Genomic DNA, 13,484 nt, shown 5'->3' with positions numbered 1-13,484 from the left:
AAAGCTTTGCCAGGAGTAAGTGCATTATTTTCTGTAAGACCATTTGAGTACAAGGTCTTAATAACGATGTTGTCATCCCCACTATCTTGGGCAACCTTGGTATCACCCTGGTAACCAAGACAATGAAGGAGCAGCTGGTTGCCTTCTCTCATTTGACATGTTGGCAACTCAAACCCAATAAAAGCACCACTATGTAAAGGCAGTATAGGGATTTTATGGATTCATGTGAATTCAGGCTATTCTTGAAAGAGAAAAAGAATTTCTTGATGTTGAATAGATTCTAAAAATGTGTTTAATTTATATTTATACTTTGATTTACTTTGAAGTATGTCTTTATACATATAAAATATGCAGTATACCCACTAATAAATGATGATTGTTTGCTTCTTTTGAGCCAAAAATCAGTTTAGTCCTACCTCTTCCAAGTAAGAACCATCACAAGAATTCAGCAGAACCCCATGTGGAAAAAAATCATTATTGCTGGATTGGAGAAATCTTCTCAAAGAAATTTTAACAAGACAAATTTAAACTGGACCAGCTTGAAACATACCATGTTCTAATGCCTCTCATTTATTCTGTATTATGATCATGTTGACAGCGGCTGGCTGTACTCTTCTGGACATCTTCACCTCTCTACAATTAATGTATTACTTTGATAGTTTTCATTGAAACATTTACCATTAATTGTCAATGACAAGTGCTGGAGGATGTTTTAGAACCATTCATTTTCTAAGAATAGCAATACAACACTGAAAAGGTTTCACTACATTGGCAAATTGCATCAATTATCAAAAGGTGTTGTTTTTCTAAAATTTCCCCCATCAGATGTTTAAGGTTTAGCTTATTTTAAATTGATGATTCTGTGTGCATCACTTTCTAAAATAAAAAATGCTTGTACTCAACGTCCTGTAAGTATGTCTAAACAATCAGCTCTTAATAAGCTCAGAAAAACAGGCTTACATCTTGAAGTATTTTGAAATTTGAATTTATTGGAAACAGGAAGTGTAGAGAACAGTGAGAAAAGCATGCCTGCACTTTTGAGGCAATTTATGTAAAATCCAAAACAATCCTACAGATGAGTCCTGCAGAAAGTAATGGCTGTAAGTTCTATTAATTCTATGTTTATCTAGAAATTAAAAATAGTGTGTTTTGTGACATTTTTCCCCCTCTTTACAAATGTAGTAGTTTTGTACGTCGTAGCCTGTAAGCTAATGATACAAGTGTATGCTTACCTCTTGCTAGCTTGTTGTCTGTTGTATTAATATTAGATTGTATATCTATAAGACACTTGTTTTGTACTCTACTGTGTTAGTGCCAGATTATATGATAGTCTATTAAGTTGTTTTATGTGTCTTTCTAGTTTTACTCCAGTTCATTGATGTCACTTCACTGTGATTGCTGTGTATCAAGTCATCCAAGGAGCAAGCACACTCACTTTCCTGGCTCTTGAAAGGGAGTTTGGCAAGCTAATCAATGTTCACACTCAGAGAGTTTAACATATAGCTAGAACAGTACAGTGAAAATCCATATCATCAGAGGGATTCTTCAGCGCAGTTATGCATGTCAAGACTGCAGACAAGAATGACAAAGTATCAACAGTCTCCAGCTTTAAGCACACCTCTTCCTTAAAACATTCAGTAGCCAGCGATGCTGCTAAAGCCGGAGCTGGAGCTGCGCATACCAGAACTATATGTGCACAAAGGCAGCTTGAACTAGTGGTGTGCGATACTGCAAATTTTGGTATCGATCCAATACCAAGTAAATATGGGCCAGTATCATCGATACGGATACTTTTCAATAAATAAGGTGGATGCATCATTAAATTGCTAAATCTCAATTAATTTTCGTTAACGTAAGTGTTTCTTGTCATGTTTCCTTTTTTTATTATTAAATAGTAAAAACCCAGGACATAATTAGCAACGTTTATAATTAAATAGAAAATGCTTTATTATTGTGGTCTGCGATGCTGCTGCAGGTGTCTACAAGCCATCTACACTCACGCCTTGCCAGCTTAAAACCTGTGCTCTGCTTGTGTTGTTGTTGTTTTTGGTGGTGATGTGTACGGCTGGCAGTGGGAGAGCTGCAGCCGTTGAATGTACAGTTACAGCAACCGTATGATTATTTTAAGGGTGAACAGTGCACTGGAAGGAGGCACGGGCGGCCCCCGCAACCACCTTGTCACAGGTGCTGCTGGATGCGCGGGTGACCACCAGAGTGGACAGTTCCCCGTCGCTGGGCCTGGGCATTGGGCATCGGGCACCAATGATCCGGGCCGATTCCCTCGCTTGCTCAGCGGAGTACGGCCGGATGATGGGGGTATGTGGTGGGCAGTGTTGGGTAAGTTACTTTAAATTATTAACTAAGTTACATTACTAGTTACTTCCATCAAAAGTAACTCAGTTACTTCAAGTTACTCGTTACTTTCAAAGTAACTAGTTACTAGGGAAAGTAACTTTGGTTTTACTCAGTCGTGTGGAAGAGCCCACAGACTAGTGTTGTGGCATGGTCGTAGCCCCCAAAAAGGACAAAAAGAAAGTCCGCATCTGTGTGGACATGACAATATTAAATGGGTCAGTGTGTCGTGAAAGATATATCCTTCCCTCTGTAGACCAAACGCTAGGCATGCTCACAGGTGCGCAGTATTTCTCCAAGCTCGATGCTAACATGGGCTTTTGTGAGGGGCAGACTGACAGAAGCGAGGCTGCCATATCGCGCCATCGGCCCCTCTGGCCAACACCAGTAGGCGGTAGGTGAAGTGTCTTGCCCAAGGACACAACGACCAGGACAGAGAGCCCAGGGATCGAACCGGCGACCTTCCGGTTACAGATGCGATTCCCAACCTTCTGAGCCACAGTCACCCGTTAAGTGTAGAGAACGTGCGCGACAAGCAGTGTGGTGGCCAGGCTTGAGTAATCAGATCAGTGAACGTGTCCTTAAGTGCAGGCTGTGCATACAGTAGAGGGTTAATGTGAGGGAACCTCTTATCCCCACACGTTTACCTGAGAGGCCATGGCAGAATTTAGGAGCTGATTTGTTCACACTAAAAGACAAAAATTATCTGTTGGTAGTAGATTATTTCTCGAGATATGTCGAGATTGCTCAACTCAGCCCAACTCGTTCAGCCAATGTGATTGTGCATTTAAAGTCAATATTTGCACGCCATGGAATACCTGAAGCATTGATTACCGATAATGGCCCACAATTTGCATGTCAAGAAATGAGAGACTTTGCAAAGGACTACTGTTTTGAGCATGTCACCAGTAGTCCCAGGTACCCGCAGAGTACCGGCGAGGCGGAGAGGGGCGTCCAGACCATCAAGAATCTCCTCAAAAAAGCTAGCGATCCATACAAGGCATTGCTAGCATACAGAACAACAGCACTGGCAAATGGCTACAGCCCGGCTCAACTTCTCATGGGGCGCAGGCTTCGTACTACCTTGCCAATGCTTCCCGAAACCTTACAGCCCCGTCTGCCTGATTTTCAGCAGGTTTGTCGTTCAGAGAGAGAGAAAAGGCTGAGACAAACTGAATGTTTTAAGAAAAGACAGAACAAGAGAACTGGATAAATTGTTGCCAGGGTAACCAGTCTGGATCACGGATGCAAAAGCACAGGGCACAGTGACATCAGTCCACCCAACTCCACGATCGTACATCATCAGTGAACCCCAAGGGACAATCAGAAGGAACCGCAGTCATCTTGTGCTGATCCTGCAAACAGAGACTCAAACCGAAGCAAAACAGATCCAGTCCACTCCTACAGAGACTGTTTCTGAGCCAAGCGCACCCCATACACCAGGTGTGGTTAGAACCCGGTCTGGTAGGGAAGTGATTAAACCGAAAAGACTTGATCTGTGAAGCTAATTGTTTGGAAAGGGAAAAGTTGTATTTCAAATGCTAAGTTGTGGTTTTGAGAGTAGCATGTTTAAAAGGGAAAATGGTTAGACATCTGTTACAAGAGAAAAGAAAGTGTTTATGAAAATACCGAGTTCATGTTTCCTGAAATGCTGGGGTATGTCTGTATTGAAAAAAAAATATATTATGCAGTTATGTTTTGTTTGAAGAGCAAAAGAACTTCAGTAAGGGGGATGTGGTGTAATCTATATTGATGTACATCATGCGCCACTAGGCGGCAGTACTTACCCTTTAGTCAGGGAATGGTGGCATGTAATCAGCACGACAGTAAGCGAAAGTAAAAGATGGTTGTTGCTCCACGTTATTGCTTGAGCGGGGAGTTTGATTCAAGAGCCCAACACAACAAGCTGCAGCCGTTAAATGTACAGTTACAGCAGCCATGTGACTATTGTAAGAATAAATGATGCTGCAAAGCATGAAAATGCCATCGGGTCTGCCGTGATGTTTTAGTTATCAAGTTTGGTTTTTTTTTAAAGAATTTTCTAAAATAAAAAGTCCACGCAAACCAGTAAACAAATTACAACAAGGACTGCTGAGAAACTATGATACAACTAGTGAAAATATAATTAATATGTAAACAACTTAACAATCCCCAAAGCATCTAAGTCACGTCACGAGACAGCACAACACCTAAACAGAAGAGAGGGGAGGGGGAACAAAGTGAGCCTGCTCTGCGTTGACACAGGAGCGGCGTGTCCGGCGACCTGGCTGTTTCATCTTTGCCAAAAGTACAGCATTGCAAACAAAGTAAAGAATCGATCTCACCAGGCTAGTATCGATCCAATACTGATGCCGACTTGGTATCGATACAGTCTATATTCGGATCAATGCACCCACCACTAGCTTGAACTAAAAAAACAAAAGGCCAAGTTGAAATTGGAAAAGACCAGACTTGAGGCAGATCTGGAAGCACTGGAACATGAAAAAGCAGATGCAGCTTCTGCTGCAGAGGCATAGGTTTTGGAGGCAGCAGCAGCTATGAAATGTGACGATACACGGAGCATCAGGAGCAGCATCTCATCATCGATCATTAAACAGCAAACTGAAGCATACCTTGAAAATCACGTGCATGTCAGTTTTAAATCCATCATAGATTCTCCAGGCACCCAAAGTCCCATCTGTGTTAGGAAGCCATCACTGTCAACCGAACTTCCAGAATCTAATACAGAATATCATGCATCACCTTTCAAAACCAGGGTACTCACTGCTAATTGAGTATCAACCAGCTACAGGACAACACCCATTCTTTCTTCAGTACACCACATCACATGCTCACCATACTTTTAAGGGTTCTTCACAACAGAGTCCATGATGTATTCAGATACTGCCCAAAGGATATAGGATATATAGCAACATTCTCAGACTCCATCTCCATGTAAGCATGCAGGAAATTAGTAACTACAGTTTTGAACTAACTACAAATTCAATGAAGCCTGAGAGCTTCAGAGCTTGGCAGTCATCCTTCCTTAACGGCATTCAGGACTTGGAACTGACAGCTAGTGAAGAGTTAGATCTACTTGTACTGAGCTCTGTGTATTTTCTAACGCCTCAAATTGGGCCATAGGAGCAGTAGCTTATCTGAAAGTCATCACTACAGATGACAGCGTCAAGATGGTTTTGTACTCAGAAGAGCAAAGCTAGCTCCTAAACTTTTTCTTTATCCTTCACATTGAACTCTGTGGGGCAGCGCTGGCTGTCGAAATGGCAGAACTTATCCTCGAGGAGCTTGCCCTTAAACCTGATGCTATGAAGTTTTTTTTGTTTTGTTTTGTTTTGGGGTTTTTTGCAACAGTAACATAGTTCTTGGATACATCCACAATGATACTAAACATTTTTATTGATATGTGCACAATCACGTTCACTGAATCCAACAGATGACTGCTCCTCACCAGTGGCACAGATCAAAATCCAACTGATCTCGCCACCATATCTGTTCCAGTGTCTCGACTGACAGAGACTGTCTGGGTTACAGTAAAGCTTCAAAGGTAAAGGAATGCAAGATGATGAATCAGTTAATCTTGTGTAATTAACCGGATTATTCGTCCAGAATTGCTGTGCGATGCTGACCTACAGCAGACAAGAGCTTCTGGACATCTGGACTCATAACTCCAACAGTTTTATCGCCGATCTCCGACTCATCCCAGAGATCTCCAGGACACCGGAGGCTGCCCACTCTCCCGGCCGGGCGGAAGTGCACGCAGACGGCGCCGAGATCGTAAACAAAGGCGAGGTAGGCGCGGAGGGCTACGGGCTAAGCTAAAGCTAACACCACACCGGCTGCTTTTACCCAGTATTTTCCTCGCCAATGTCCGTTCTCTGGCAAACAAAATGGATGAAATACGGCTCTCCATCACTAACAACAGACAGATTATGGACTCAAATGTCATGTTTTTCACCGAAACATGGTTGAACAACAGTTGCCCGGACAATGTTATCGAATTAGCAGGACGCCACACACACCGAGCCGACAGGCTAGCAGATGACTCCGGCAAGACCAGAGGTGGAGGTTTGTGCATTTATATTAACAATGCTTGGTGCATGAACTCCACTACTACTGAGAGTCACTGCTCACCTAATGCGGAGTTTTTAATGGTCAAATGCAGACCTTATTATCTCCCCAGAGAACTCACTTCGATCATACTCACTGCCGTGTATATCCCCCCCGACGCTAATGCTAGGTTGGCCATGAAAGAACTTTCTGCAGCCATTAACAAACACCAGAATAAACACCCCGAGGCTGCTTTTATTGTTGCTGGCAACTTCAACCACACCAACTTAAAGACAGTCCTCCCCAGATTTCACCAACATGTCTCCTGCCACACCAGAGGAGACAAGACTTTAGACCATGTGTATTCCAACCTGGCTGGAGCCTACAAAGCCACACCCCTCCCCCATATTGGACAATCGGACCATCTCTCCCTGTTCCACATCCACCCATCCACATTAAGGGGACGGCTGTGGACCGTGTGAGCAGCTTCAAGTTCCTGGGAGTCCACATCTCCGAGGATCTCATCTGGACGACCAACTGCTCCAAGCTGGTCAAGAAGGCTCACCAGCGCCTCTTCTTCTTGAGGACTCTGAAGAAGAACCACCTGTCCTCAGACATCCTGGTGAACTTCTATCGCTGCACCATCGAGAGCATCCTGACCAACTGTATAACAGTCTGGTACAGGAACTGCTCTGCCTCGGACCGGAAGGCGTTGCAGAGGGTCGTGAAAACTGCCCAGCGCATCGCCAGAGCACCACTTCCTGCCATAAAAGACATCTACAGGAAGCGGTGTCTGAAAAGGGCTGGGAAAATCATCAAAGACCCCAGTCACCCATCACATGGACTCTTCACCCTCCTGCACTCTGGGAGGCGCTACAGGAGCCTCCGGACTAAGACCACCAGGTACCGGAACAGCTTCTTCCCCACAGCTGTCAGACTCCTGAACTCTGCCTCCTGACATCTGACCCACGTTAAACTCATGGACTGAACATACACACACACACACAACCACCTACACACACACACAATGGACAACTGTACCCTCAAACGGACGATCTGATATCCTCGTGTTGGCCTTGTTCCCACATCATCATAATTAATGTTGTTCCAGGTTCAACATTGCAAGTGACCAATCACCTTCTTGTGACGTCATTCCTTTGCGACTTCGAAATACCCACCTTCGAGTATTTCGAAATACAAGTGAAGAAGCGAGAAACCGCCGCCTGTCCGCCGAATTTGAAGTAAATTTAGGATACTTTTCTTTAATAAACGGTAAGCATTATACATATGTTCCTCACTTGGCTTGCTGTTTGTTTGCTAGTGATAGGCTACTTGACGACAGCATTAGCTAACCAGTGTTCTCTAGACCAGCGTTCCCCAACTTTTTGGGTGTTTCGTGGCCCGGGGGTTGGGTCAGGCAAAATTGCAGTAGCTTCCCTGATCATTTTAGAAACATAAGTGAAGAGAATTTGAACTAAAAGGCCTAGACTAATGGTTGTGTGCTGAATCTATGAATCAAACTATCACCTGGAAACATAATTAACTGGTCCATAGCTTTGAAACTGGACATGAGTTCTTGATTCTATGGAGATTAACAGTAATCCAGAAATTTACAAATTTGTCCTGGGACATCGTGTAAATGTTGTCCCAGGGACATCGTGTAAATGTTGTCCCTGGGACATCGTGTGATAGCTTGTTAATAATGGAATGAAAATTATTGATTGTTATTAACTTGTGAAAAAGAAGTGTAACAAATCCACATGTTATGTTCTTACATCCTTACAGAAACTGTGACTCCTTCACAATGTCAGGTAAATATCAACGCATGTTGAATAATCAACCAATCAAGCATTTTATTATCACATGCAATGTTACACGTACAACTGCAATAAAAATTTCACCCCCTAATGACCATACATATATTGCTTAAAAATCACATTGGGAAGACAGGTCGGAAACAGTTAGGAAGGTCAGAAAACAATTTAATTAATAGATGAGGGGAGAGGAGGAGAAAAAAGAACTACAACCAGACAAAGCTCCTAGAAGACTGAAATGGATGATGGTTGCAGCATGCAAAAAGAAAATGATATCTGTTGACTACAGCATATGCTTTCTCACAGATTACCTTGTGGGAGTAGCTGGACCAAACTCTATTGGTATTTCAAGTTTGAAATCCCTGTTTGACCAGACAAACATTTCAGATGAGGTACCTCTTGACATAAACATCCTTTTATGTTGTCATAAAACTAATGTTAAATTCTGCTTTAAATACACTTTATTGTACAATTTACTTAATGAATCGTATTCCTTAGTTCTGTTTTTATTTGTATGTAATTATTTATTTGTTTTATAAGGTAATAGATGGCCTAATCTATTTGCACTGTGAGGTATTTTGAAAAGCTGGTTTGATCATAATGACATAGCATGTTTATGTTTTTTGTAATGTATTTGAAAATATAGGTGTATTTATGTTATTTTTATAGAATTTCCCTCACATTTATCCAATACCAAGCCAAATCACTGGAAACATTTTGGATGGGTCCACAAGAGCACAAAGTGCATACTTTTTGAAGGTATGACTTGGACTGTGGTAACTATGTTCTTATCACAAAGGGTTTATAAGTTGCCACTATAAACAAACAGCATTTTCCAAAATTGAAACCTTGTCAGAAGAACCTGAAAAATATGTTTCTGAAACCTTTTCTGTGTAAAGACTTGCTCAAAAGCAATGCACACAGATTAAAACATTTCTGTCTTGGCCAACTGATAAAGAACACCAAAAATTGAGTGGTGCGTGTTGAGTCTGTGGTCTTGATTTGTTTCGTACACACTATAGAACTTAATTAATGTAAACAAAAAATGACACTTTCTGTATGTTTGTGTATCTGCAGAATTAATTACAAGTCTCACCTGACAAGCTTTCGCAGTTTTGCAGTGTCATTCTTGACAGAAAAACATACTTGTCACATTCTTTTTATTTCCAGAAAAACATCTTTCAGATGTATGAGAAATTGATTGGAGCCTGTCTGGAAAACGGCAGCCACTGGACCTTGTTTGTTAGTTGCACAGATTTTGCACTCTCTCTAGTGCATGATACTTTTCAGTGTCCCTCATTAGGAAAGCTCAAGGCCCAAGACTACCATATCCATCTTTTTACAAAACAGTTTTGTGACATACCCAAGAGGACCATAGTCTATATGAATTCATTTGGAGAGTCGGAGGTCAGAAAAAGTGCGGTGTTGAAAAACTGGAGGTAATTAATTAACATATTTAACATAACATATTTAATTTAATTGAAATCATTACCGAACGTGGTTATTGATTTCTCTATATGCTTTTTATTTGTAATAACTGCGATCTCTCAGCTCATTTGCTTCAGCAAGAGGCTGCACTGGAGAGTGGACTTTGTCACATGTGAGCCACCCACATCAACAGGATGGGAACTCATGTGGAGTGCATGTCATAATGGTACTGAAAACTATAGCTTTAACCTATATAAGTAATGTTTACATTTTTGCCTATTCAGTTTTTAAAGCCTTAGAGGCAGGATGGTAAAATCTAAAAAAAATTTGTAGATTGAACCATTTCAGCAGTAATGCTTTGCTTTGGTTGCTCTGTTTTTTTTTCTCGGGGGGGGGGTGTTAAAAAAAAACCCATTTCTTTGTTAATCTAATTTTTCTTTTGTTCTTTTTTTTTTCTTCTTCGTCAATTATTAGTTTGCCCAATCTCTCATTGACGGTAAAACACAAGTGGAGGAGTACAACACTGAAATCCCAAAGCTCAGGTCCCGACTTTGCCACTACTTATTTTCCTCAATAGGTAAAGATAAAATTAGCCGCCTTCTTTTTCTCTAACATTGGAAAATGTAACTTGTACTTAAACAAATTATTTTTTGCAGATCGAACTAGGAAGTGCAGTCAGTGCTGGTGTGTGATTGCAGCCAAAGACCGGGTACACTACAGGGAGTGCAGAATTATTAGGCAAGTTGTATTTCTGAGGAATAATTTTATTATTGAACAACAACCATGTTCTCAATGAACCCAAAAAACTCATTAATATCAAAGCTGAATGTTTTTGGAAGTAGTTTTTAGTTTGCTTTTAGTTTTAGCTATTTTAGGGGGATATCTGTGTGTGCAGGTGACTATTACTGTGCATAATTATTAGGCAACTTAACAAAAAACAAATATATACCCATTTCAATTATTTATTTTTACCAGTGACACCAATATAACATCTCCACATTCACAAATATACATTTCTGACATTCAAAAACAAAACAAAAACAAATCAGCGACCAATATAGCCACCTTTCTTTGCAAGGACACTCAAAAGCCTGCCATCCATGGATTCTGTCAGTGTTTTGATCTGTTCACCATCAACATTGCGTGCAGCAGCAACCACAGCCTCCCAGACACTGTTCAGAGAGGTGTACTGTTTTCCCTCCTTGTAAATCTTACATTTGATGATGGACCACAGGTTCTCAATGGGGTTCAGATCAGGTGAACAAGGAGGCCATGTCATTAGTTTTTCTTCTTTTATACCATTTCTTGCCACCCACGCTGTGGAGTACTTGGACGCGTGTGATGGAGCATTGTCCTGCATGAAAATCATGTTTTTCTTGAAGGATGCAGACTTCTTCGTACCACTGCTTGAAGAAGGTGTCTTCCAGAAACTGGCAGTAGGACTGGGAGTTGAGCTTGACTCCATCCTCAACCCAAAAAGATGATACCAGCCCAAACCAGTACTCCACCTCCACCTTGCTGGCGTCTGAGTCGGACTGGAGCTCTCTGCCCTTTACCAATCCAGCCACGGGCCCATCCATCTGGCCCATCAAGACTCACTCTCATTTCATCAGTCCATAAAACCTTAGAAAAACCAGTCTTGAGATATTTCTTGGCCCAGTCTTGACGTTTCAGCTTGTGTGTCTTGTTCAGTGGTGGTCGTCTTTCAGCCTTTCTTACCTTGGCCATGTCTCTGAGTATTGCACACCTTGTGCTTTTGGGCACTCCAGTGATGTTGCAGCTCTGAAATATGGCCAAACTGGTGGCAAGTGGCATCTTGGCAGCTGCACGCTTGACTTTTCTCAGTTCATGGGCAGTTATTTTGTGCCTTGGTTTTTCCACATGCTTCTTGCGACCCTGTTGACTATTTTGAATGAAACACTTGATTGTTCGATGATCACGCTTCAGAAGCTTTGCAATTTTGAGACTGCTGCATCCCTCTGCAAGATATCTCACTATTTTTGACTTTTCTGAGCCTGTCAAGTCCTTCTTTTGACCCATTTTGCCAAAGGAAAGGACGTTGCCTAATAATTATGCACACCTGATATAGGGTGTTGATGTCATTAGACCACACCCCTTCTCATTACAGAGTTGCACATCACCTAATATGCTTAATTGGTAGTAGGCTTTCGAGCCTATACAGCTTGGAGTAAGACAACATGCATGAAGAGGATGATGTGGACAAAATACTCATTTGCCTAATAATTCTGCACTCCCTGTATGACATGTCCTTAGCCATATAGATTGTTTATATAATGGACTTTGTTCATTTGTTTTTTGTTTGTTTATTTCTTCTTCTTTTTTTTAAATTCACAGGTGCAGTGCCAGAAATGTGGTGCATACAAGCACATGCGTTGTTCAAAGTCTGTTTGTGGCATCTGTATCTTCTGTGAGAGTAAGTCACAATATAACTAAACAATGTCCAAAAATGTTTAAAGTGAAATTTTTTTCGTAATTTTGCCTTTGCACACCAGGACTGTGCAATTAAAGTGGACGTTTCAAGATCCAGTTTTTACACAAAACTATTTTAGACATAACTGTGTCGTAGTGTGGGGATTTCCCTTCACAATTAAATTGATATAGTGCTGTTTATATCATTCTTCTTTATGTAACAGCACATTGCACCACAGCAGAGGGAAAGGAGTTGTGCAGCATAGTAGGTGGCTATACAGGAGGAGCAACAGAAGTAGCCAGTGAAGAATGTCATCAGGGAAAGCATCAGGCAGCGAATGACAAAGGAAAAGTTCCTAAGGGAGAGAACATCTGCAGCAAATCGACAAGTAACAGTGAGATAGGAAGACTGACAGTCAGAGATGAAGGTACAAAGACTGAAAGAGATGAAGGTACACAGACTGAAAGAGATGAAGGTACACAGACTGAAAGAGATGAAGGTACACAGACTGAAGACAAAGAAAAAGAAACAGAAGTATACGGCACAAGTCTGAGTACAGATAATGCTGCTGATGATGATGTTGACAGGATCCATGCAGATAAACTGATTCAGAAGGAACTAGTACAGTTTACAGAGGGCATGGTCGCTCATCTGTACCAAGCTCAAAAAAGAAAACCTATACAATAACAGAAGACGAGATCAAGCGCAGAATCAGCGCAGAGAACATGTCAGTTCATGTTTTCAGAGGTTTGATTGGGGTAGGTATACATTTTGTGATTTTGATGTCACCTGAAATAAATCCGGGTTACTCGTATCAATGAAGTGACAATGTGGCTGGAAATTGTGCATTTGCTGCAATATATACACAATTACACCATGTAAACAAAAGCATTTAACTTTGTTTGTGTGTGTGTGTCTCTCTCTGCTCTTTTGGTGTTTGCACTTTTTCTTTTTTAGGGCCGTAAAGCCAAACTGCCCGCAATGATTCTTGACAGGCCTAAGAAGGCCAAAACTAAAGTAACAGTGTTTAGTGTTCTGAGTGAAGAGGAGGCTGGGGAGCTAGCCCTCGGGTTTGCCGGAAGATTGGCCTGCGATGTCACAAGAGACATGGTCTGTAAAGGCATCGACCATTCAAGTGCTGATATGACAAAGTAAGTTAGTAAAATAATATGAAAGTTGTATCTTTTTTTGTATTATTTGTCATTTCCCCGTATTTGGGTTATTGGTATAATATTGTTAATCTTACTTTCTAATAACAGACAGACTCTTTGCAAAATCCAACACAACCTTAAACATGAACTGACTGATTCCTCAACCTTCAGTTTGCTGACACACACCTTTGGCCCTGCTGCACTGGATTCTGTCATTTCGTTCCTGTGTGAAAAACTTGATCTTGTCTCTTAAATAATGAA

General features: G+C 41.4%; 1 protein-coding gene across 1 annotated transcript; it reads left to right on the top strand.

Annotated features, from left to right (window-relative positions):
- The first annotated feature begins 3,217 nt into the window (after positions 1 to 3,217).
- Positions 3,218 to 13,177, top strand: LOC146550569 (uncharacterized). The gene is made up of 13 exons (XM_085259930.1): positions 3,218 to 3,487; positions 5,959 to 6,161; positions 7,511 to 7,671; positions 8,185 to 8,210; positions 8,754 to 8,786; positions 8,883 to 8,972; positions 9,384 to 9,455; positions 9,564 to 9,652; positions 9,765 to 9,867; positions 10,116 to 10,218; positions 10,298 to 10,350; positions 11,997 to 12,075; positions 13,030 to 13,177. The coding sequence occupies exons 1-13, from the start codon at positions 3,218 to 3,220 to the stop codon at positions 13,035 to 13,037; spliced, it is 1,290 nt and encodes a 429-aa protein (XP_085116056.1). The 3' UTR covers positions 13,038 to 13,177.
- Positions 13,178 to 13,484: the final 307 nt, after the last annotated feature.

Source organism: Mchenga conophoros, linkage group LG20 (assembly GCF_057382185.1).
Source record: "Mchenga conophoros isolate Kocher_MC1m ecotype Shallow Benthic linkage group LG20, M_conophoros_male_GT1.1, whole genome shotgun sequence".
NCBI lineage: Eukaryota > Metazoa > Chordata > Actinopteri > Cichliformes > Cichlidae > Mchenga > Mchenga conophoros.
Note: the sequence above shows the minus strand (reverse complement) of the source record. Positions and strands in the feature narration are given on the sequence as shown.

Bases quoted from the DNA above. Each gene is read 5' to 3' on its own strand.
- LOC146550569 (XM_085259930.1), top strand. From the start codon at position 3,218: ATGAGAGACTTTGCAAAGGACTACTGTTTTGAGCATGTCACCAGTAGT. The intron at 9,456-9,563 runs GTTAGTTGCACA...TTTACAAAACAG, and splicing joins GCAGCCACTGGACCTTGTTT to TTTTGTGACATACCCAAGAG. The intron at 9,653-9,764 runs GTAATTAATTAA...GCGATCTCTCAG, and splicing joins GCGGTGTTGAAAAACTGGAG to CTCATTTGCTTCAGCAAGAG.